The sequence below is a fragment of the Ranitomeya variabilis genome, chromosome 8, assembly GCF_051348905.1.
Source record: "Ranitomeya variabilis isolate aRanVar5 chromosome 8, aRanVar5.hap1, whole genome shotgun sequence".
Taxonomy (NCBI): Eukaryota; Metazoa; Chordata; class Amphibia; order Anura; family Dendrobatidae; genus Ranitomeya; species Ranitomeya variabilis.
The window spans coordinates 194,459,232-194,482,840 of NC_135239.1; the positions used below are offsets into that span (position 1 = coordinate 194,459,232).

At 38.5% G+C, this 23,609-nt stretch overlaps 1 protein-coding gene across 20 annotated transcripts in view; it reads right to left on the reverse strand.

Moving 5' to 3' along the window:
* The window catches only part of CADPS (calcium dependent secretion activator), a 434,847-nt gene that overhangs the window by 113,220 nt on the left and 298,018 nt on the right, over positions 1-23,609 (reverse strand). For all 20 annotated transcript variants that reach the window (XM_077275863.1, XM_077275861.1, XM_077275860.1 and 17 more), the window contains 2 exons: positions 16,282-16,388; positions 2,329-2,485 (listed from right to left, as the gene is read on the reverse strand). In XM_077275863.1, the coding sequence (XP_077131978.1) occupies positions 2,329-2,485; positions 16,282-16,388 (264 nt within the window). The remainder of the gene's footprint in view (positions 1-2,328; positions 2,486-16,281; positions 16,389-23,609) is intronic.

Genomic DNA, 23,609 nt, shown 5'->3' on the forward strand with positions numbered 1-23,609 from the left:
TGAAAAGTCCATAATTAGCCTGACGGAGTAAAAAATCAATTATTTGTGAAAAATTGCAATGATTTTATCTTTTGTAAGTTGGGTACACATATATTAATAGACCATTAACTTTCTTGATTTCTGTAGCCAGACAGTATATAGGTTGCAATATCCCTTGGCAACCTATCATAAAAGCATTTTATTGGTTGACTCTACTTCTCCAGATTTCCAATACATGTGCACATCAGGCCACAGATTATTTCACACGAGTAGGGCATGTTGAAATCTTACATGCCCAATTCTTTTTTTCCTTTGAAATCTGTGAAAAACTCGGGACACTCCGTTATACATTATATGGTCAACCAGTTAAGCAGAATCAGTGGTTTGGGATGACGTTGAAGCACCTTAACGTACTTTACTATTTGGACAATTCGTGTCGTGTGCAAATCTTGGTTGTTTCTAGTTTGCCCAAACTGCCAAAACAATAGTTTATTGAATTTATTAGTAGACAGACTTTGCTCATAGGCGTCCATATAAAACAACTATGACTGCTATACCAAGAAAGTTTTCAACATTTCATTTGTTGCTTATGGTCACCACTGACTTATTATGGGATCTGTAAGGTTTTACTTAAACAGGGTTGTCTGATCTTCTGATAAAAGTCTGACTACTGATGGCGTGCGGTGAGCACAATGTCAGGATTCCCCTGTATTGCTGTCATATTACACATGTAAGTGATTGGCATACTTCCGGACACTTTCTAACTAGACATGCTTGGCTTCTCTCAATAGAAGCGAATTGAGAGAAATCAGGTACGACTAGTCGGCATGTGACAGCATGTATGCTCTGTCACTGGCAATACCAGGGAATCCTGACAGTGTGCACATCACACACTGTCAGGATTAACAGGTAAATGACTGCAAACTTTTATCAGAAGGTCCAATAACACCCTTAAGGTTCCAGTATTTTTCTTGGCAAAAATAGCTCTCCAGACTGTAATACTCTTGCTCGATTAGGTAAAAAGATTAATCTACGTCCATATAGTTCCTTTTTACTGGCATCAAAGCAGACTAACCATCTAACCACCCACACTATCCTCTGGATCAACATGTTAGGCTATGGCAGTGTTCCCAACTCTAGTCCTCAAGAGCCACCAATAGGTCAAGTATTCAGGATTTCCTTAGCATTGCCGAGGTGATAATTGCTTTACCTGGACAGGCAAGAATTCCATCACCTGCAATACTAAGGAAATCCTGAAAACATGACCTGTTTGTGGCTCTTGAGGACCAGAGTTGGGGAACACTGGGCTATGGGTTGAACTAGATGGACTTAAGGTCTTCCTTTAACCTTAAATACTATGTTACTATGTTATGTTACTAAGATCTGTTGCACTTGACAATAAACCCTGTGTTGGTAAATACATGCTAGTTATGAACTGATGTAAAAAAATAATTAATTTATATCGGTGCTAGAGAATTTTTCCCAACAATTTTTCATGGTTTGTGGTTTCGAAGAAGAATGGATTGTACGGCTGTGAATCTGGCCAAACCAGTACAACCTATCACTACAGTTCTGCAATACAGATGGTCTCAGAAATAATTACACCTCTTATAAATCTTGTGTTATTATAAGTAATAATATTAGAATCATGATTACTGATAGTATCAAAATCAGCAATAAAAAAATATAGCGAATAATAATTTAACAAATATAGCAATAAAAAGCAAAAGAACAAAAATAATTACAAAAAGCATCATTGAATTATGCAAATGTATCACATTATAGTCTAGTATAACTTTACCATACTATACGTAGAAAATTTTATAATATACTATAACATCAATCCATCTCCGGATCATCAAGAACAAGCACAAAATTGTATCTAGCTAAAGCTTTATAAAACATTTTGTATTTTTGTTGTATGATTTTCCCCTTCAGTTCATGATATATTCTTGGATCATTTTTAGTGACACTTTTTTTCTTAGAATTCTTAATTAAAATGTAATTAGTGATGAGCAAACGTGCTGGGATAAGGCATTATTCGAGCATACTCGTCTGCTAATAGAGTGTCTTCGGCGTGCTCGAATAGTATGTTCAAGCCACAATGTAGTATGTACAGCCACAATGCATGCAGGGATTGATAACAAACAGGCAATCTCTGCATGTGTTGCGCCTGTCAAGACATGTAACGTCTGCGACCCAAAAATTGTTCGAACACGCCCAAGATATTCTATTAGTACACGAGCATGCTCGGATAACACCTTATCCGCGCACGCTTGCTCATCATTAATTTAATCAATACATGCTGAAAGATAAAAGTAAACCATAATGTAAGAAAAAAATACATACAGTCAGTACGGAGAAAATCATTCAGGAGCTGAAACAACGGAAAACTGTCCCAGGTGTCTGGTGGCTGCACCTCCAAAGCTGCATCCATATCCACGGCAAAAAGGGAAAGGAATGTCTCTGCATGTTCTACCATTAAGTCTGACCACCAAGCAAACGCCTTTAGGTACAATAAAAAAAAGAAAATCAGAAAAAAAAAATCAGTTGATGCCAAAATTTGGAAAAATTTCAAATTACTTTTTTTTTTTTGTCCCCCAGATTTTTCAAACGCAAAGGTTTAAAGGAAACACCATTGTAAAGAGAACTGTGCGCATCTTAAATAGTCAACGGCAGTGAGGGGATAAAAAGTGGAATTCAAAAATTCTAAAAAGAAACATGTTCCCTTTACAATGCTAATCAAGGTATCTGAGGTCATGCTCAGAATTCAAGGTTCAACCATTTCATTCTGTAGTGTCGAAATTTGGGAGATCATCTTGAGTTTCTTCACTGATCTGCTTTTTTTTATTATTATTATTGAAAATCCAATTTGTTACCAATTTATAATCAAATTGAATTGTTTATACAGATCTAATTTTGGGGGGATATTTGAAAAAACTTTGCAAAACTTTAAGGCAACATAAAAAAAATATATAAAAAACCCGTCAGTGAAGTAACTCAACGTCATGCTCATGGGAGTTAAATTAAAATAGAGAAATTGTTTTCATCGAAGTGTCATTCACATCGTACAGAGCAGAGATGTGAATGTGTTTCAGACGCATGCGTGTTGTTTTTCTATCTTTTTTATATTTTCAGAAGAGCATGCAGAATGAGTGACTTATCTATTCTTACACACTTGTCTGGGAGTCAGACATCTTGAAAATTACTTAGAAGAAATTATATATATCCTTGAAAGTCTGATAGGACCAGAATACAGTTTTCATTTTCCATCTATAGGGTAAGTATCTGCGGAGGCTAGCCGAGGAAATGTTCATTCGGTAACATAACCAGGGCCAGGTTAAAAACATAACACTAAATAATGCATTCCTAGAAAAAAATAAAGCTACAATCTATACTATGCTAGAGTATATACATGTAATATATAGAAATATTTATTAGCTTTTCATCTTTTATTTTTTTCCATGGTTTTGGACCCACTTACCTGGTAAAAAGAAATACTGGAGTGTATATATAAAAAAATATATACCTGCAGGAATGTTCTTTCTGTAAAGCATTTTTAGCCCTCACTAATGTGGACTAAGCAGTATTAATATAATCATTTAACTATTAACTGAAGTACATACTTACCAACAAAATCTGGGACATTAAGCTATGACATCAAAAGATCCTCAAAATATTCAGAAAGGCTCCAAAATGCCGGCTTTTTGAGAGTATTTTTACTAACCCTTTTCCAGTCTGGTTCATGGGAAGACTATTGACAAATAGGCTAATAGTACGGTAATATTCCTTTAAAGGGTTTGTCCACTACTGAGTCAACCCCTTCTCAATCCATATGTTCCCCCCTTATAAAGTAATAACACTTATTCTCACCTCTGGAGCTGGTGCAGTTCTAGCTATGTTGGCATTGGTTCTTCCAGGGATCACATGACATTATTGCGTCAGGCGATCCCTGAGGCCAATCAGTGGCTGCTTCACTCTCCTCGAATTCAGAAAAATCACATAAAACTGGAGGAAGTGAGAGCTTTAGCTGTATGTGATACAACTGAAGGCGTCGGAGAAAGAGAAGCCAGAGCTGATTGTCCTCAGGGATTGAGTGATGCAATAATGCCATGTGAACCCTGGAAGAATCAATGCCAACATTGCTAGAACTGCATCGGCGCCAGAGGTGAGTATAAGTGTTATTATATTATATGGGGGAAACATGAGTTTAAAAGGTGTTGGTCAAGTTGTGGACAACGCCTTTAAATGCTTTGTCCACTTTAGAACAATTTTTTTTAACTTAAAGCGAACCTGTCACCCCCAAAATCGATGGTGAGGTAAGCTCACCATCATCAGGGGCTTATCTACAGCATTCTGGAATGCTGTAGATAAGCCCCTGATGTTACCTGAAAGAGGAGAAAAAGAGGTTATATTGTACTCACCCAGGGGCGGTCCCGCTGCAGTCCGGTCAAATGGGTGTCTCAGGTCCGCTCCGGCGCCTCCTATCTTCATTCCATGATGTCCTCTTCTGGTCTTCACGCCGTGGCTCCGGTGCAGGCGTACTTTGTCTGCCCTGTTGAGGGCAGAGCAAAGTACTGCAGTGCGCAGGCGCCAGAAAGGTCAGAGAGGCCCGGCGCCTGCGCACTGCAGTACTTTGCTCTGCCCTCAACAGGGCAGACAACGTACGCCTGTGCCAGAGCCACAGCGTGAAGACCAGAAGAGGACATCATGGAATGAAGATGGGAGGCGCCGGAGCGGACCTGAGATGCCCATCGGAGCGGGACCGCCCCTGGGTGAGTATAATCTAACCTCTTTTTCTCCTCTTTCAGGTAACATAGGCGGCTTATCTACAGCATTCTGGAATGCTGTAGATAAGCCCCTGATGACGGAGAGCTTACCTCACCATCGATTTTGGGTGTGACAGGTTCCCTTTAAAATCATGTACAGCATTTGGGGCTAAAAATTAATTTTTGTAATTGGGTTTTATAAAAAAGGTACACCATTTGTCTTCTATAGCCTCTGTGTTGTACTGAGAATCTATCAGTCACCCTGAAATTAGATCTGTTGGGGAGTTTGTAACTCTTTTACTTGAGCTTCTTTCACCTGACTTGTGAGTGACCAAACAGACCACATCAGAGTAGAATGTGCACAGAAACAGAGAGCTTTTAAAAGCCAAGTGGTACAACATTTTGCAAAAATGATTTTTACCCCCAAATATATGCATTTAAGTAAAAAAAAAAATAAAAAAAACATTGCACCAAAGTTGGATAGCCTCTTTATTTTGGAACACAATAATGAAGGAATAAGAGATGCCCAAATTCTGACTTTTTCTCTGGCCTAAGATTGTTTATTCTAACAAATAAGGTGGTCCAGTGTGGTTACCTCTGTTGATTGACAAAAGGGAACTGATCGTGAAGTCAGAAGCCTTTTAAACCCATTCTACCCGACCTATGTTACCAATGATTTTAATGTTCAACTGACTGGATTCAAGGGGCAAAATAAATGGATCCAAACCAACATAGCAGGATTTTTGGCATTTTTTATAGGTAGAAAAAGCTGAATTTGCTGGGGTTGTCTGGCATAAGATACTGACAATCTATCCTTAGAATATGTCATCAATGTCATTTGGGTCTGACATCCGAAACCCTCGCGATCAGCTGTTACTAGCGCCAGTGGCGGCTGAATGTGACCATTGAATGGATGGCTGATCAATATTATTTGTCTGGACAACCTCTTTAGATTTAGAAAAAAAAAAACAATAACAAAAAATTACTCTTCTTGTAGTGTTTTATTCAATCGGCTGCAATGAGTTCTGTAAATGTCGGGTCAAAAAATGTAAAAGTAGAGTTTCTCAGTTTTCTGATTTTCATAGCTTGCAAAAGAACTTTTTTTAAAATTAATATTCAAATTCTTTGTTTCTTAAAAATACACATGAATTAAATTGTTTTTATTTTTTCTGAATCCCTAATGAAATTTTTTGTAAACCAATGGTGGATAATGGTTTTGACTGAAAAGTGCAGTTTTTCTGTCAGTTTTAAAAGTAGGGTTTTTTTTAGCCAAAGCCAGGGAGAGGCTATGCTCGTGAAGAGTTTTCAAAGAGTTTAGGAGCAGACAATGAGCGTAAACTGAGATGGAACTCTTCAAATCCGCCTCAAAAATGCAAAACGCTTCAAAAACTTGGAGGTTCTGCCTGTAAAAAAAGTCAACAAAAATAATCCTTGTGCACATGACCATTGAGTGAAAAAAAGTCCAAAGCAAACTAAAAGTACCGTATTTTTCGCTTTGTAAGACGCTCCGGATTATAAGACGCACCCCAAATTTTGAGGAGAAAAATAGGAAAAAACTTTTTTTAATAAATTGAGGGGGCTTCTTATAATCCATGCGTCTTATTGCTTACCAGGGGTTGTGGCTGCAGTGGATCAGGGTCCCAGGGTCGTTGCTGGAGGCAGGAGTGGAGCATTGCTGCAGGCTGGGATGATGGGGTCTGCAGGGGGGCTTCGGTGCTGCATGGGGGCTGCTGTGCTGCAGGCTGGGATGAGGGGTGCTGCAGGGGGCTCTGGTGCTGCAGGGGGCTCTGGTGCTGCAGGGGGCTCTGGTACTACAGGGGGCTGTGATGCTGCAGGGTTGTCTCCAGTGCTGCAGGGCTGTCTCCAGGGCTGTCTCCGGTGCTGCGGGGGGCTCTGGCAACATTTTGTGAAAGACCAGAGCCCCCAGCAGTTCGTCCATGCGTTCCTGTATGACTGACTCCGGGAAAATGGCCGCCGGAATCTCGAGAGATGAGATCTCAGTGTTGAAATCTCATCTCCCGAGATTCCGGCGGCCATTTTCCAGGAGTTAGTCATACTAGAACGCATGGACGAACTGCCGGGGGGCTCTGGTCTTTCACAAAATGTCGCCAGAGCCCCCCGCAGCACCGGAGCCTCCAGCATCACCCGGGGCAGCAGCGGACAACCCCGGCAGTGGCGGCGAGTGACAGTGGCGGCGGGCGACAGCGGCGGCGGGCGGTAGCAGCGGCGGACACCCCCTCATCCCAGCCTGTAATGGTAAGCGGTATATCCGCTTTGTTAGACGCACCCACATTTCCCCCCCAAATTTGGGGGAAATAAAGTGCGTCTTACAAAGCGTAAAATACGGTATATAAAAAAGATTATTTTGTGCTTCGATATTACTATGTTGGGTTTAAAAGCCTGTCACTAAAAATGTACTTTTGGTTCCAGACTCAAATGACTTACATTGGCTAACCAGATAATGTGGTAGAGTTTAAATCAGATGACTTCTGGTTTCTTTCAAAGTCATGAGGTTTTTACACCAGTCATCACCTGGTCAAGAGTTTTATACCAGTAAACACCTGAATTAGAGTTTTTATACCATTCATCACCTGCTCAAGAAATTTTGTACAGCCATCACCTGGTCTATAGGTTTTATACCAGTCATCACCTGATCAATAGTTTTTGTACTAGCCATCACCTGGTCAAGAGTTTTTATACCAGTGATCACTTGAACTAGAGTTTCTATACCAGTCATCACCTGTCTAAAGTTTTTATACCAGTCATCACCTGGTCTACAGTTTTATACTAGTCATCACCTGGTCCACACTTTTTATGCCAGTCATCACCTGGTCAAGATTTTTTATACCAATCATGACCTGGTCTACAGTTTTATACTAGTCATCACCAGGTCTACACTTTTTATACTAGTCATCACCTGGTCAAGACTTATTATGCCAGTAATTATCTGGTCTAGAGTTTTCATACCAGATATCACCTGGTCAAGATTTTTTATACCAGTTATCACCTGGTCATGATTTTTTATACCAGTCATCACCTGGTCTACAGTTTTTATAATAGTCATCACCTGGTCTACACATTTTATACTAGTCATCACCTTGTCAAGAGTTTTTATATCAGTCATCACCTGGTCAACAGGTTTTTATGCCACTCATCACCTGGTCAAGAGTTTGGACTGGTGGAAGTTCCAGTTTATCTCTGCTAGGACCCCACTAATCAGCAAGTTATCAGCGATCACATAAGTTAAGGCCCCGTCTCACATAGCGAGATCGCTAGCGATCTCGCTGCTGAGTCACAAGTTTTGTGATGCAACAGCGACCTCAGTAGCGATCTCGCTATGTGTGACACGTACCAGCGACCAGGCCCCTGCTGCGAGATCGCTGGTCGTGTCGGAATGGCCTGGACCTTTTTTTGGTCGTTGAGGTCCCGCTGACATCGCTGAATCGGTGTGTGTGACACCGATCCAGCGATGTCTTCACTGGTAACCAGGGTAAACATCGGGTTACTAAGCGCAGGGCCGCGCTTAGTAACCCGATGTTTACCCTGGTTACCAGCGTAAATGTAAAAAAAAACAAACACTACATACTCACCATCTGATGTCCGTCAGGTCCCTTGCCGTCTGCTTCCTGCTCTGACTGAGTGCCGCCGTACAGTGAGAGCACAGCACAGCAGTGACGTCACCGCTGCGCTCTGCTCTCACTGTACGGCGGCACTCAGTCAGAGCAGGAAGCAGACGGCAAGGGACCTGACGGACATCAGATGGTGAGTATGTACTGTTTGTTTTTTTTGGTAACCAGGGTAAACATCGGGTTACTAAGCGCGGCCCTGCGCTTAGTAACCCGATGTTTACCCTGGTTACCCGCGTGCTGCAGGGGGACTTCGGCATCGTTGAAGACAGTTTCAATGATGCCGAAGTCGTTCCCCTGATCGTTGGTCGCTGGAGAGAGCGGTCTGTGTGACAGCTCCCCAGCGACCACACAACGACTTACCAACGATCACGGCCAGGTCGTATCGCTGGTCGTGATCGTTGGTAAATCGCTATGTGAGATGGGGCCTTTAGGACAACTGCTTCAAGGAAAAATTGACACCCAATATTCATTATTTTATAAAATGTATTTTTTAAGTCTTATCATTGTCCAAAAAGAGAAGATAAAGCAGCCAAAAATGTTTAAACCTTATTGCTTAAAAAATGAAAAGAAAAAAATATATACAGTATATTTTGTCCGCTTTATAATAAGCATGTGTGGCTTGGGGTTCAACCGGGGAAATACTAAGTTTGGTTTCAGATTTTCATGTTCTCTGAAATGTGATGGGTGTGTGATAGGAATGCTAAAATATTTTGGAGAGCTTTGCAAATTAACTAATATATGTTCAACAGTATCATGGAACCTGCATAAAGAAAAGAAGACCACGATTGGACTGGTAACACAACCATGATTTTTCAAAACCACCGGTACATGCACATTGTTTTGAAATATATTGGCCAAAAATCTGACAAATTATGGAGATGGGAAAAACTCACTCCAGTGGAAAATCTCATGTACCATTGATGGGTTTTGTGCTTTATCGGTAGGGCCTCCTACTGGGTCCAAAGCAATAAAATTCCAAAAGATTTGAGGCACCAAAAGATTACTCTAAAAATTCCATGATTTTTTTTTAAAAAAGACACAACAATCGAAAGCTATATTTTCTACAATACGAAAATGTTTTCTTGTCTTACTGTTGTGTCTTTTTTTAAACGATCATGGAATAAAAATCACACTTTTTAAGGATCCTCTTTTGGTACCTTTGATCTTTTGGAATTCCATTATGGAGATGGATGCAAACAACAGACATGGAATATCAGCACTCGCTAAATGTTATCTGTGCATGACTCTGGGATTCTGAGTAGTGTTGAGCGATACCTTCCGATATGCAAAGGTATCGGTATCGGATTGGATCGGCCAATATCCAAAAAATATCGGATATCGCCGATACTGATACCCGATACCAATGCATATCAATGGGACACAAAATATCGGAATGGTTCCCAGGGTCTGAAGGAGAGGAAACTCTCCTTCAGGCCCTGGGATCCATATTCATGTATAAAATAAAGAATAAAAATAAAAAATATTGATATACTCACCCCTCCGACGGCCCCGGCTCTCACCAGTCCAAGCGTCTGCCTCCGTTCCTAAGAATGCAGAGTGAAGGACCTTCAATGACGTCGCGGCTTGTGATTGGTCGCGTTACCGCTCATGTGACCGCTCACGCAACCAATCACAAGCCGCGACGTCATCGAAGGTCCTTCACTCCCTGCATTCTTAGGAACGGAGGCACCGCTAAGAGCCAGGGTCCGCCGGAGGGGTGAGTAGCATAAATATTGGAAACTCTTTACTCTTTACTTAGTTTGTAGAAAAAAATAGATGTATTGAACAAATCCAAAAAGTGCTTTTAAAAAATGTCAACATATTTTTGAAAAGGCATAACCAAAATAATTATGTTTTTTCAGATTTTCGGAACTATATGTACATTTGGTGTATTTTTATGCAACCTTTAAAGTGATTGTCCCCAGTTGGAAAACCTTTTTTTTTCCCATAGGCTTTAAAAATAAAATCAAACTAAGCTTTACATAGCCTCCCCAGATCGGGCACAGAGTGACGTCATATTGACAATCTGAAGCCAATTACTGGGCTCAGCGGCTTGTGCCGTCTACATCAGCAGGGTTGCTAATCTCAGTAATTGGCTGCAGCGCTGTCAATGTGACATCATTGCTGCTGCAGCCAAACAACAAAGATCAGGGCAATGATTGAAACACAGCATTGGAACTGGCGAATTTAAGTGAAGCCAAGGACACACGACCAGTTTTCTCAGACGAGTGCTAACCATGATTTGCACGGATAGCACTGATACCTATGATATTCTATGGGGCTGTGTACGTGCCCAATTTTTTCCTTGGTCTGAGTGGTCCACAAAAAATCCGAGACATTTTCCATTTTGCTCCCAGTGTTGGGTCAAAATCGACAATGGAGGTCTATGGGTCCATGGAAATAATCGGATTGCACTTGGATGACATCCAAGTGTGGCCAATTTTCGCTGACTGACGAAGGTGGAAAAACTTACTTTTTTTTCTCTCCACATCCAAGAAAAACAGATGCCACTATGATCAAACTCTGATCAAAGTCTGATGAGAATAAAGGGACCGTTTTTCTCTGACATGGAAAAATTGGTTGTGTGAATCTACTCTGCTTTTGTTTTTGTTAAAGGTACCTGAGCCTATAGGAAAAAGGTTTTTGAATGGGGACAACCAATTTAATATCATTGCTACCATAATATAGGATACATTTCAATAAAATAATGAAAAATTTGGCTAAAAAGTTGACTATACACATAGTATTTTAGACTTTATAGTTACTTGTGCTATATTTTATATCCAGCTTTTTAAAAAAAAAAAAAAAATTAACGCTAGTTTTTATTTTATTTAGGGATTAATTTGGCAATTTAGAAGACACATAAATATTTACGTAAAGTTTTATTCACGTTAACTAGGCTGTCTATGTATATCAACTGGAAATATGGGTTAAAAAAAAGTCCAAAGTACATTCGCTTATTGTTTTACTAGGCTTTCGTAAAAAAATATTAATATCTTTTTTATGATGAAGTCATGTAACATTTCGGGGAAGAAAAAAAAGAATTTGTGATTAATGAACAGAATGACATTTTTATTCTCAGTAAATCAATGTTCTGTTTGGTAACAAGATTAATTTAGTCCTAATATTTTTTTTACAATTATTTTTCAGTTATGTTACATATTTGTCATAATATGGCATAGCAAGAACACTGAGTGATGTATGAAAGTGAAATATAATAACCACTTTGCTGGCTTTGAAAAATGTGTAAATTATTGAAATAGAAATTGAGAATAAACAGCGCTATGGAGACTTTTCCGTAACCTGTTTTGTTTACTCTAACCAAAATTGGAATATTTTGTCAGTGGCAAATTAATTAAAGGTCCATGTCCAATAAGTAAAAAAAAATGTTTTAATGAAACATAAAATACTGATCCTATTATTATTTTTAATATGATTATGTTTATACTTTAACCCTTTCGTGATTGCGCTATTTTCCCTTTGTTCATTTTTGTTTTTTCCTTCCTTTTTACGAGATCCATCATTTTATTTTTCCATCAACATTTTTTTGCAGGACGAGTCGTCCTTTTTAATGACACCATACATTTCATCAGGTGATGCACTGTAAAGCGTGAAAAAAATTACAAGTGCGTTGAAATTGCAAAAAAAGTACAAATACACAACTCTTTTTTTTATTTACCATGTTCACTATATGGTAAAATTATATGATTCTCCAGTTCGGTATGATTATGTAGTTACCAAACATATATATATATATATATATATATATATATATATATATATATATATATATATATATATATATATATACATAGTGGGGCAAAAAAGTATTTAGTCAGTCAGCAATAGTGCAAGTTCCACCACTTAAAAAGATGAGAGGGGTCTGTAATTTACATCATAGGTAGACCTCAACTATGGGAGACAAACTGAGAAAAAAAAATCCAGAAAATCACATTGTCTGTTTTTTTATCATTTTATTTGCATATTATGGTGGAAAATAAGTATTTGGTCAGAAACAAAATTTCATCTCAATACTTTGTAATATATCCTTTGTTGGCAATGACAGAGGTCAAACGTTTTCTGTAAGTCTTCACAAGGTTGCCACACACTGTTGTTGGTATGTTGGCCCATTCCTCCATGCAGATCTCCTCTAGAGCAGTGATGTTTTTGGCTTTTCGCTTGGCAACACGGACTTTCAACTCCCTCCAAAGGTTTTCTATAGGGTTGAGATCTGGAGACTGGCTAGGCCACTCCAGGACCTTGAAATGCTTCTTACGAAGCCACTCCTTCGTTGCCCTGGCGGTGTGCTTTGGATCATTGTCATGTTGAAAGACCCAGCCACGTTTCATCTTCAATGCCCTTGCTGATGGAAGGAGGTTTGCACTCAAAATCTCACGATACATGGCTCCATTAATTCTTTCATGTACCCGGATCAGTCGTCCTGGCCCCTTTGCAGAGAAACAGCCCCAAAGCATGATGTTTCCACCACCATGCTTTACAGTAGGTATGGTGTTTGATGGATGCAACTCAGTATTCTTTTTCCTCCAAACACGACAAGTTGTGTTTCTACCAAACAGTTCCAGTTTGGTTTCATCAGACCATAACACATTCTCCCAAAACTCCTCTGGTTCATCCAAATGCTCTCTAGCAAACATCAGACGGGCCCGGACATGTACTGGCTTAAGCAGTGGGACACGTCTGGCACTGCAGGATCTGAGTCCATGGTGCCGTAGTGTGCTACTTATGGTAGGCCTTGTTACATTGGTCCCAGCTCTCTGCAGTTCATTCACTAGGTCCCCCCGCGTGGTTCTGGGATTTATCCTCACCGTTCTTGTGATCATTCTGACCCCACGGGGTGGGATTTTGCGTGGAGCCCCAGATCGAGGGAGATTATCAGTGGTCTTGAATGTCTTCCATTTTCTAATTATTGCTCCCACTGTTGATTTCTTCACTCCAAGCTGGTTGGCTATTGCAGATTCAGTCTTCCCAGCCTGGTGCAGGGCTACAATTTTGTTTCTGGTGTCCTTTGACAGCTCTTTGGTCTTCACCATAGTGGAGTTTGGAGTCAGACTGTTTGAGGGTGTGCACAGGTGTCTTTTTATACTGATAACAAGTTTAAACAGGTGCCATTACTACAGGTAATGAGTGGAGGAAAGAGGAGACTCTTAAAGAAGAAGTTACAGGTCTGTGAGAGCCAGAAATCTTGATTGTTTGTTTCTGACCAAATACTTATTTTCCACCATAATATGCAAATAAAATGATAAAAAACAGACAATGTGATTTTCTGGATTTTTTTTTCTCAGTTTGTCTCCCATAGTTGAGGTCTACCTATGATGTAAATTACAGACGCCTCTCATCTTTTTAAGTGGTGGAACTTGCACTATTGCTGACTGACTAAATACTTTTTTGCCCCACTGTATATATATATACACTGTATATATATATATATATATATATATATATATATATATATATATATATAATTTTTTCTTATTTTATTTATTTATTTATTTTTTATTATTATTTTTTTTTTTAAAGTGGTAAAAAAAATATTCGGAAATTTGTAAAAAAAAAATAAATTGCTTTTCTTTCCATTTTCCAAGACCGGTAACAGTTGACATTTTCTAGGTATGAGGCAGTGTGAGGGCTTATTTTTCCACCCTGAGCTGTCATTTTTACTGATACCATTTTCGAATAGATAAAATGTTTTGATTGCCTTTTATTGAATTTTATTGCAGTGTTGTGGTGGCCAAAAAACATAATTCTGGTCTTTTTATTTTTTCTCTCATTACGCCCTTTACTGATCAGATTAATTTATTTTATATTTTGTCAGATGAGACTTTTATGAGTGCAGCGATACCAAATATATGTATCTTTCCTTTTTTCTATTTGCTTTATTTTTAAGGGGGTGATTTGAACATTTGTGTTTTTCAAATTTTTTTCATAGTTTTAAAAACATTTTATCTCACTTTTTACTGTATTTGTTAGTCCCTTTAGGGAACTTGAAGCTACGATTTGCTTGGAGAATACATAGCAGAGCATCAGCTATGTGTAACGAAAATCATAGTCTCTTTTGAATGCTAGGTAAATGTTGGCTTTCACAAAAGTGTCATAATAACAGGTACCAGGATCTTAAGCAGATGCCTGTCTGTCATGACAACCCATCGGCGACTACCGATCACGTAAAGGGTGTGCTGATGGGCACATGGAATTACAACGCCCTGTACCAGTGTGTGTTAAGTGCTGCTGTCTGGCTGTTAGAGGCAGATGATGGCTGAATAAACCGGCCATCATTTGCTGGGAAAGATGCAGGCTTGGCTTGCGAGCCCACATCAAAGACAGGGACACGACATTTCACGTTATTGTACGTCATATGTCATGAAGGGGTTCGACTGTTAAAAAAACTTTCAAAAAGTTATTTTTGTTTTTCGAAAATATTTTGGTATTCAAAAAAATCCAAAAATTTCTACGTTAGGTAAGAAAATATTTTTAAAATCCAATGGAGAGTTAAAAATATGTTCCTAATTAAAATGCACATGTATTTATTTTTTATAGAAGAAAAGCATAAAAATACACTCCAAAATTAGAAGATACAAAATATAAAACATCGGCAGAAAGCAATTTATGGTCAATGTACTGTAACTCTACTGTTAATTTAAAGAAGATATAGAATCTGGGACCAAGACGTTATTGTCACTCTTGAATTATAGCAGGTTGACTTCAAAATGATGTGGATAAAACAGGAGGATTAGGAAAGAATAAACAAAGACTGGGTTGTGCTAGGGAACAGCCGCAATGCTTGTATAATACGCCCATTGCCGCATGCATGGGGTAGATTATCACTACACACTTCGATTTTGTGGGGCAACTAAGTTTCACAGGCAAATCTATGTGATCTGGCTGCTACACTACTTATGTTACTACTACAAAGGAAGCAAAAAAAAGGATAAAATCCCATCAAAAAACATGAAGGACATGCACAAGATATGAGAGCAGGTGACTCAATTTGTTGAGCTTAACCACATACCTCTTTTCCCTGTCAGGATCATCCAAGATAGAAAGAACAGTGAAAAAACAGGGAGTAAATTTAAATATGCAAATCAGGCAATAGTTGGGTCTTTCGGACTATTCATTAGCTTCATGGTAGTGAATAGTGATAGAAAAGCTATCATCGTGATATTTCCAGTTATCAAAAAATATCATGACATTTTAACAAAAATAAGTAAAAACAAAATATAGAATGTGGAGGAAAAATTATCGAGATCTAAAAATGTTGAGATTTGGGGAATGCGGGGAATTGATAGAAAAATATTAGGAGTGATGATGTATAAGATTGTTAAATAAATATAAAAATATAATTGGAATTGTACTGTGAGTTCAGATGATTAAGATAACCAACTTGCTTTTTAAACCATCATTTTTTTTAACAATAGTTGACATTTCACCAAACTCAAAAATTGAATGTAATTGTTTATGATCGAACAATAGTAGACATTTAACAAAAACCCTAGAATTGAATATAGTTGTTTGTAATCGAACAATAATAGACATTTAACCAAACTCTAAAATTGAATATAATTGTTTTTGATAGTGTAACACTAATTTCGCAACCTTAAAAAAAGGAAAAAAACCCACATCCCTTAAAAAATAAATTACAAAAGTTGTAAAAAAAGATCAAATTTCAATTTTAAAAAATGCCCAAATTTAAGATTTTGATCATTTCAATTAATACAAAAACTTGAGGGTTAAATAATTTGGTATCAACCCTATGATGAATTTCCAATTATTTTAAAACCACTTATATCCTTCTTGCAAAAAAAACCTTGTAAGTCATTTATGTTCTAGAGAGAGCTCTAGAAACTAACCCATCACAACATTTTTTTTTATAATAGGTAGGTCCTCACCTCGGCATGATGTTCTTCATTTTGCTGGAGTACTTCAATGACAAGCTCTGCCAGTCTTATTGTGTCTTCTAACTTTTTGGCAGGAGTTACTAAGCGACCTACGTTTTCTGAAGTACAAGAAGATGAATTAGAACTTCAGTTCTTGGGATGCATTTGGATATTTCTCTGGTTAGTCAAATTCCAGGATATTGGATAACTGTTTATTATCATGCATGATTTTTTTAAAGGCTACAAATTAATAAGAAATATTAAAGAAACTCTAAATTCACAATTATTTGTTTAATTTCATAAACAGTGCTCCAGCTTTCTATTCTTCCTTGTGGAACCACAAATTTGTCCACAACTTTTTATTCCACATTTTATACCTAGAACTGTATAAATCTATCGGTGTACTGTAGGGAGAATGTTGCATCTATGTTAATAATGTTATTTTTCATATTGTAATTAGTATGTGAATCAAGTAAAGAGAGTTTTTTTGTTACATTTTATAGAAATATTCCTAATTCACAGCGCTAGATATCTTTGGAGTATTTTCTATTTGGAATATATCCTGTAAGGCAAATTATTCAATAGACTGCAGACAAAATATATAATCAACTTTATCTTTTAAGGAACTTGTCAGAACAAGTAATGCCCATTAGGCGCCATAACAGCCATATACTGGGGTAGATACATTTTCTAAATATGTCTTTATACCTAATATAATTTGCTGTATTTTGTTAAAAATAGAAGTTTGCACATAGTACGAGTCACAGAGTAGGTGGCAACCTCTGTGTGAATATATACTGCCGGTTCCTAAACATACCTTTTGTGGCTTGACTGATGTCCCACAGGCTGCAGGATATGTGATTGCAAGCCAACTTAAAGCAGATGTACAGTAAAGCAAGGTTTACTGGTCTTGGCTTTATCTATGCAAAGCAAATGCACTAGATGCTTCTGGAGCTGGTTTGTATTAATTTTATCCAGATCTCTAGAGAATCAATCAAGCCATAAAGCAACAGCATGACGCCAGCGTGACTCTTCAGAGGAGTGATACCCCCATCTCAAGTCAAAAAAGGACAGCATGACTCATTAGGGAAGTGACATCACCACCTCAGCCAGAAATGGACAGGGTGACTCTTCAGGGGAGTGACACCATCATCTCAAGTGAGAAAGGGACACATGACTCTATAAGCCAGCATGACTCTTCAGGGAAATGACTCTGTCATCTCAAGCCAAAAAGGGACAACATGATTTTTTGAGCTAGCATAACTTTACGCGGAAGTGGTACCATCATCTTAAGCCAGAAATGAACTGCATGACTCTTTAAGCCATCCCAACTCTTCAGGGGAGTGACAACACCATCTCAAGACAGTAAGGGACAGCATGACTCTTTAAGCCAATGTGACACTTTAGAAAGGTGACACTACCATCTCAAGCCGGGAAAGCGACAGCATGACTTTTTAAGCCAACATGACTATTCAGGGAAGTGACACAACTATCTCAAGCCAGAAATGTACAGCATGACTCTTTAAACCAGCGTGACTCTTCAGGGAAGTGACACAACTATCTCAAGACAGAAATGTACAGCATGACTCTTTAAGCTAGCAAGACTTTTCAGGGAAGTGACACCACCATCTCAAGCCAGAAATAGAGAGCATGACTTTTTAACCATTGTGACTCTCCAGGAAAGTGACACCATAATCTCAAGCCAGAAATGGACAGCATGACTATTTAAGCCTGCGTGACTCTTCAGGGAAGTGTCACCACCTCCATGACTTCATACTGCTAATAAGCATACAGCTTCTGCTAAGTTTAACTTTTTCTTTAACAATACAGCAGATGTTTAGAAAACTAATTTCCACCAGTATAAGGCTATGGCTGTGGTGGTCCTTTAGGGATGTAATTTGTACTGACAATTTTCTTTCCCCCCATAACTATTCCTGTTCATTAGCTTTGTTTGGTTTTACAGCTACGTGCAACTATGCTACTTGCAACTATGTGCAAGTTGAAACTTTTAGCTTTTTGTCTACATTGGTTTTGTAGTCAGTTGCCATTGTTACTTATTGGCATTCAATCAGCTAACTACCAGCTGGAGCACTGATACCGCAAAACATAAGAAATCTATTAAAGGGTAACGATCGTTTCAAAAAACTTTTGACGCATCCTAGTGAAATGTTGATGACAAGTTTTGTCCGGTGAGGTTTTTTGTGCTGAGACACCGACTAATCAGCAAAATGAAGAAGACGAAGTTCTCAATATTATTTCTGATTGGCTCCGCCCATATGTCCTAGGATTCACATTTTCTATGGATCTGTACAACTCTTGCTCTGTTGTTCCTTAGGAGAGCTGAGCTAAAAAAAAGATCTTAAATGATTTGATCATTTAGTGATCATTGGGAGTCTCAACACCCAGATCACATCGGTCAAAACTTTTACATGTCTCTATGATATTCCAAAAGTTTTTCTAAAGTGATAGGTACCCTTTAAGAAAACAGTTAAAATTGTATTTGAAACTCATAAACATTAACATTATCATGCAGAATGTTATGTAATAACAATGTTATTTTGTGCTGACATTCAGATTGGAAAATGCTGCTGGTGCCGGACAGATCTAGACAGAAATGAACATATCGAGAGGAAGTGCTTGGAAGCCGATGTTGAAACTAAGCTATGTTAACCACCAAGGTGCTGGAAGAAAACAGCAAGGCATTGTAATACACTGTGAGTCCTTCCAATGCCTAAGTGGTTCAGGGAGAAGAGGTTGGGGAAGGGAAACTAGGCTAAACAAATCAAATGTAGTAAAGCCGATACAGTACTTGGAACTGGTTTAGGCATGCCTTTGAGCCTTTGATTTAACATGTTAGCCTGGGTTTGACTGGGTGGAGGCACAGGTGATGGCTTTGGTTTAGGCCGATGAACTGGTCATGCATGGTGGAGAAAAGAGTACAAAGTAAGGAGGAGTGAGAATATACATAAAGATGACAGGACCAAGCGTGTCAAAGGAAAGACAGTGGAGATGACAAAAGAAACAAAATTGCAAATTATCTACACTATCTCTGGTTGCATAAAAAAATACTATGTCATAAGAAACTACCATAAAACGGTCCATAGGTAGATTTATGAAACCAAGCTGATATAATAAAAATATCTGCAACCCTCTTCAACTAGAGCTACAATGGTTTTCATAAATGTCCCTCATGGTGTCCTCTAGAGGGACGGGATGTTAGAATTAGATGGAGTGATATAATAAACATTGGGGACGTAACTACATCACTTGATCGTCATTGTGAATGTTGACTCGTTCCATTCACAAATACACTCACGACACAATAGACAATATGCAGATATTTGTTGTACTGGTACATCGCAGACGAATCAGTGAGGCAGTGGTTGCCCCACACATTCATGGAACTCTAATAACAGGGCTTTACTGTTGGAAAGAGGGATTTAAGACAGAGTCTTTGTCTCAAGCAAGTAAGCAAATGCGTTTTCCAAATTCTGATACTTCACCCATGTGAACTTGGTATAGAACACTTAATTGGTTATCGGATTGTATTTTAGTTCAGAATCAGGATGACAAAGCTAGCAGTAACCCACTGATTGAAATCTACAGAAAAGATTAACTTGTCAGTGAATGCAACAAAATAATTTGACATTGCCTACAGTGGTTCCCCATGTTGGACTGGAATGCCCTGGGCCCATGAGCAGTGTTTCCTCTAAGCTGAGCAATATGGAAAGGAAAGCGTTAAAACTACATACTGTATTACGAATATATTGCACAGCTTAAGGCTAGAGTCACACAACTGATTTTTCTCTCATCCGAGAAAATGGGCCCAATTGTGCTAATCACATTGTGATCAGAGTTTGATCAAAGTGTGATCATATGGTGATCTGGTTTTCTCAGATGCGGAGAAAAAAAACGTTTCTTCATATTTTACATTCTATGTGTTCGTGAAAATCAGACTACACTTGGATGGTATGTTTTCCACGGACCCATAAGAATGAATGGCTGAGTGCCATTGGATTTTTGGAGTCAACTCGGGCATGCTATGATTTTTTTCTTAGACCGAATCGGACATGTGCATTTCCTCATTGAATAGCATGTGGACAAGTGCTATCCAACAAAAAAATGGCTAGCAATTTTCTGAGTTTTACAGTCATGTGTACGAGCCCAAAAGAAGGCAGTGTCCGTGAGAGGAAATAAATCTGAACATGTGCTTTTGCTGCAGGACCTTTTGGATCATGAGCCCACTTTAGAATTCCATAGCATTTCAATGGGATAGGTGGATGCTGGTGTAGCTGGTCCACGCAGGCAGAAAATGGATAAGAGGGTCCTGTCCATTCATTCAGACCACTGTTTCTCTTTTTGATTCTAAAAAGTTTACAGATCTTAAATTGATTGATGCTTTGGGGTATAGTATTGTGTTTACTAGTGGTAGGTACATGGGACATAAAATCAACTATGTTCATTAGAGTACATTACATTTATTCACATGGTATGTGTGGTTATAAAATGTAGGCACTAGCACTTTAAACACTTTTTGATTCTAAAGTTTACAGATCTTAAATTGATTGATGCCTTGGGGTGTATTATTGTGTGTACTAGTGGTAGGTACATGGGACATAAAATCAACTGTGTTCATTCAGCTACATTACATTTATTCACATGGTATGTGTGGTTATAAAATGTAGGCACTAACACTTTATACACGAGGTTATATCAGGTTACCTACACGTCTGTCAATATTCATTGAATTTGGTCAGTCAATCGGTCTGATTTTGTGTTATGACAGTATATAGTAGCACTGGCACTTTATGAGAGCTATGGTATATATACAGGACTAATACTACCCACACCTGCTATTGATTTGTGGATCAGCGTCCACCAACACCAATGTCTTCCAATTTGATTTTTAATATTTATGTAATGATTCTTGGGCCTAATTTTTTTGTATTACTTAATACATTTCTTGAATTTTGCATAAAATTGTGGACTTTGACTCCATGTTTTCTGTAGGATATACATTTCAATAGTAAAGTCTGATCCTAGTGCGGTGCTATTGGAAGAAATCTTGCATTAATGTTAATGCTGACAATTTTTTCAGGACAATCCTATGATCTGGACCACAAAGTATTCAAGCCAAACACGAAAAAGAACCGTGATTCCCAGGCGCTGCTACAGAGTGAAGACAAGGGGATATGTTCTCTGGATTCATATTGATTCATACAATGCGATTTGAATTCGGGTTGACTCATTTATCAGGTATAGTATGTTATACAGACAGAAAAAAAATGTTTTTATACAATTTTATAACAGCGTACATATACTCAACATAATTCATATTTATATACAACAAATGGTTCTTTGCTGATAATTTTACGTGTGTGACTTGTACAAATTGTTGGTTTTAATTATTTATGGTTTTAACCTGTGTAGCGGTATCTTCCCTCCCCTATATAAGGGAGGAGGCTGTATAAAATATACTATGCCTGATGAAGGAGTCAGCCTGAGCTTGAAAAGTGTTGTCTGAATGAATAAAGATCCAGAAAACATACACCCTTATCTTCACTCTGTGGCAATGTCTGGGAATCAATTTCCTCTTTGGTTTGAATACGTTTCTTCCCACTGGTGTGTGGGTCAGTGGTCGGAGTATAAGCCCTTCATTCTCACAAGTCACCGACTTGGAGCACCTTTTCTCTTTTTCTTTGCGGGACCATAGAGTGAAGAGTACAGGTAATTAAATAAATGCCAAAAGTTCAAATTTGAGGTTATTCATTATTATTTCTGAGCAGGATTTTAAAAGCCATGGTTTGTAGCAGTTGAATGATAACACAAAAACTTTTTCTCCACTCATGGTTAGTGGTTGGGTAAAGCCATTTATTGTCAAACTACTGTGTTTTCTCTTTTTAAATCATAATGACAACCCAAAACATCCAAATGACCCTGACCGAAAGTTCACATACCCTGGTGATTTTGGCTTGATAACATGCACAGAAGTTGACACAAATGGGTTTGAATGGCTGTTACTTGTTTGCTTGTAATCAGTGTGTGTGCATAAAAGCTGAGTGAGTTTCTGGGATCCAGACAGACTCTTGCATCTTTCATCCAGCCACTGACGTATCAGGATTGTGAGTCATGGGGAAAGCAAAATAATTGTCAACAGATCTACGGGTAAAGGCAGCTGAACTGCATAAAACAGGAAAGAAAAGATATCCAAGGAATTCATAATGCCAGTCAGCAGCGTTCGAACTGTGATTAACAAATGGAAAATCAGGGGCTCTGTAAAAACAAAACCATGGTCAGGTAGGTCAACAACTGCCAGGAAAATTGTTCGGGATGCAAAGAAAAACCCACAAATAACATCAGCTGAAATAGAGGACTCTCTGAAAACTAGCAGTGTGGCTGTTTCAAGATGCACAATAAGGAGGCACTTGAAGAAAAATGGGCTGCTTGGTCGAGTCTCCAGAAGAAAGCCATTACTGGGCAAATGCCACAAAGTATCTCAATTACAATATGCAAAACATCACAGAGACAAGCCTCAAAACTTCTGGAACAAGGTAATTTGGAGTCAAGAGACCAAAATTTTACTTTTTGGCTACAACCATAAATGTTACACTTGGAGAGAGGTCAACAAGGCCTTTGATGAAAGGATCACCATTCCTAATGTAAAGCACGAAGGTGGATCACTGATGTTTTGGGGATGTGTGAGCTACAAAGGCACAGGAAACTTGGTCAAGGTTGAAGGAAAGATGAATTAAGCGCATTATCAGCATTATCAGAATATACTGGAGGCAAATATGCACTCATCAGCCCCGGAAGTTGCGCATGGGACGTACTTGGACATTCCAACATGACAACGATACAAAACACAAGACCAAGTCGACCTGTCATTGGCTACAGCAGAACAAAGTGAAGTTTCTGGAGTGGCCATCTCAGTCTCCTGACCTCAATATCATTGAGCCACTCTTGGGAGATCTCAAGAGCGCAGTTCATGCTAGACAGCCCAGGAATTTACAGGAACTGGAGGCTTTTATTCCAAGAAGAGTGGGCAGCTTCATCATCTGAGAAAATAAAGAACCTCATCCACAACTACCACAAAAGACTTCAAAGTGTCATTGATGTAAGAGGGGGCAATGCATGGTATTAAGAAATGGGGTATGTGAACTTTTGATCTGGGTCATTTGGATATTATAGGTTGTCATTATGATTTAAAAAAAGAAAACACAGTAGTTTGACATTAAATGGCTTCATCCCAACAACTAACCATGAGTTGAGAAAAGTTTTGGTGTCATCATTCATATTCTCTGAAAAAAGGCCAAGAAAGCAAAAAATTCTGCTGGGGTATG